Source organism: Gavialis gangeticus, unplaced genomic scaffold (assembly GCF_001723915.1).
Source record: "Gavialis gangeticus isolate Ggan-Ray unplaced genomic scaffold, GavGan_comp1, whole genome shotgun sequence".
NCBI lineage: Eukaryota > Metazoa > Chordata > Crocodylia > Gavialidae > Gavialis > Gavialis gangeticus.
The window spans coordinates 16,690,337-16,691,016 of NW_017729011.1; the positions used below are offsets into that span (position 1 = coordinate 16,690,337).

General features: G+C 64.9%; 1 protein-coding gene across 1 annotated transcript in view; it reads left to right on the top strand.

The window, feature by feature from the left end:
* Positions 1-47: 47 nt before the first annotated feature.
* PRDM12 (PR/SET domain 12) overlaps positions 48-680 on the top strand; it is a 15,646-nt gene continuing 15,013 nt past the window's right edge. Inside the window, exon 1 of the mRNA XM_019510939.1 lies at positions 48-267. Within this exon, the coding sequence (XP_019366484.1) occupies positions 48-267 (220 nt within the window). The remainder of the gene's footprint in view (positions 268-680) is intronic.

Consider the following 680-nt stretch of genomic DNA (forward strand, 5'->3'; position numbering starts at 1 on the left):
CCGCTCCGCCCCGCCCGCCCGCCCGCTCCCGCAGCCCGGCGGCCCCTATGATGGGCTCGGTGCTGCCCGCCGAAGCCCTGGTTCTCAAGACGGGGCTGAAGCCGCCGGGGCTGTCCCTGGCCGAGGTGATCACGTCGGACATCCTGCACAGCTTCCTCTACGGCCGCTGGAGGAACGTGCTGGGCGAGCAGCTCTTCGAGGAGAAGGGCCACGGCAACCCCAAGACCGCCTTCACGGCCGAGGTGCTGGCGCAGAGCTTCTCCGGGGGTGAGTCCCGCGCCCCGGCCGCCGGCCCCGCCGGCCCCCCCGGCTCTGTTCCTCTCCTAATTTGCCGTGAAGCCTAATTCCCTTCCCATTCACATGATGTCAACCAGCTAATCTGCCCATTTTGTAAGAGGAATTCCTGGCCCCTTTGAAACAAGCCCCTTGGCCATTCAGGCGCGATGTATGGCTACAGCCTGCTTAAAGGGCTAATGAATTTAGAATTAGGCAGCGCTTTGGGGCCGCGGGGAATGAATGCGGATCGCTTTAGCGGCGTGACAAATGGCTGGACGGGCTGAAATAGACACCATTTAACCTCTTTCTCCGGCTCTCACCGCCTTCTTTTTCCCAGCTCCCTGCCCTGCCCGGGACCAGGGGGAGATCGCCCGGCGGGAGCCCCCCGGGGGGCTCGGGGAGGG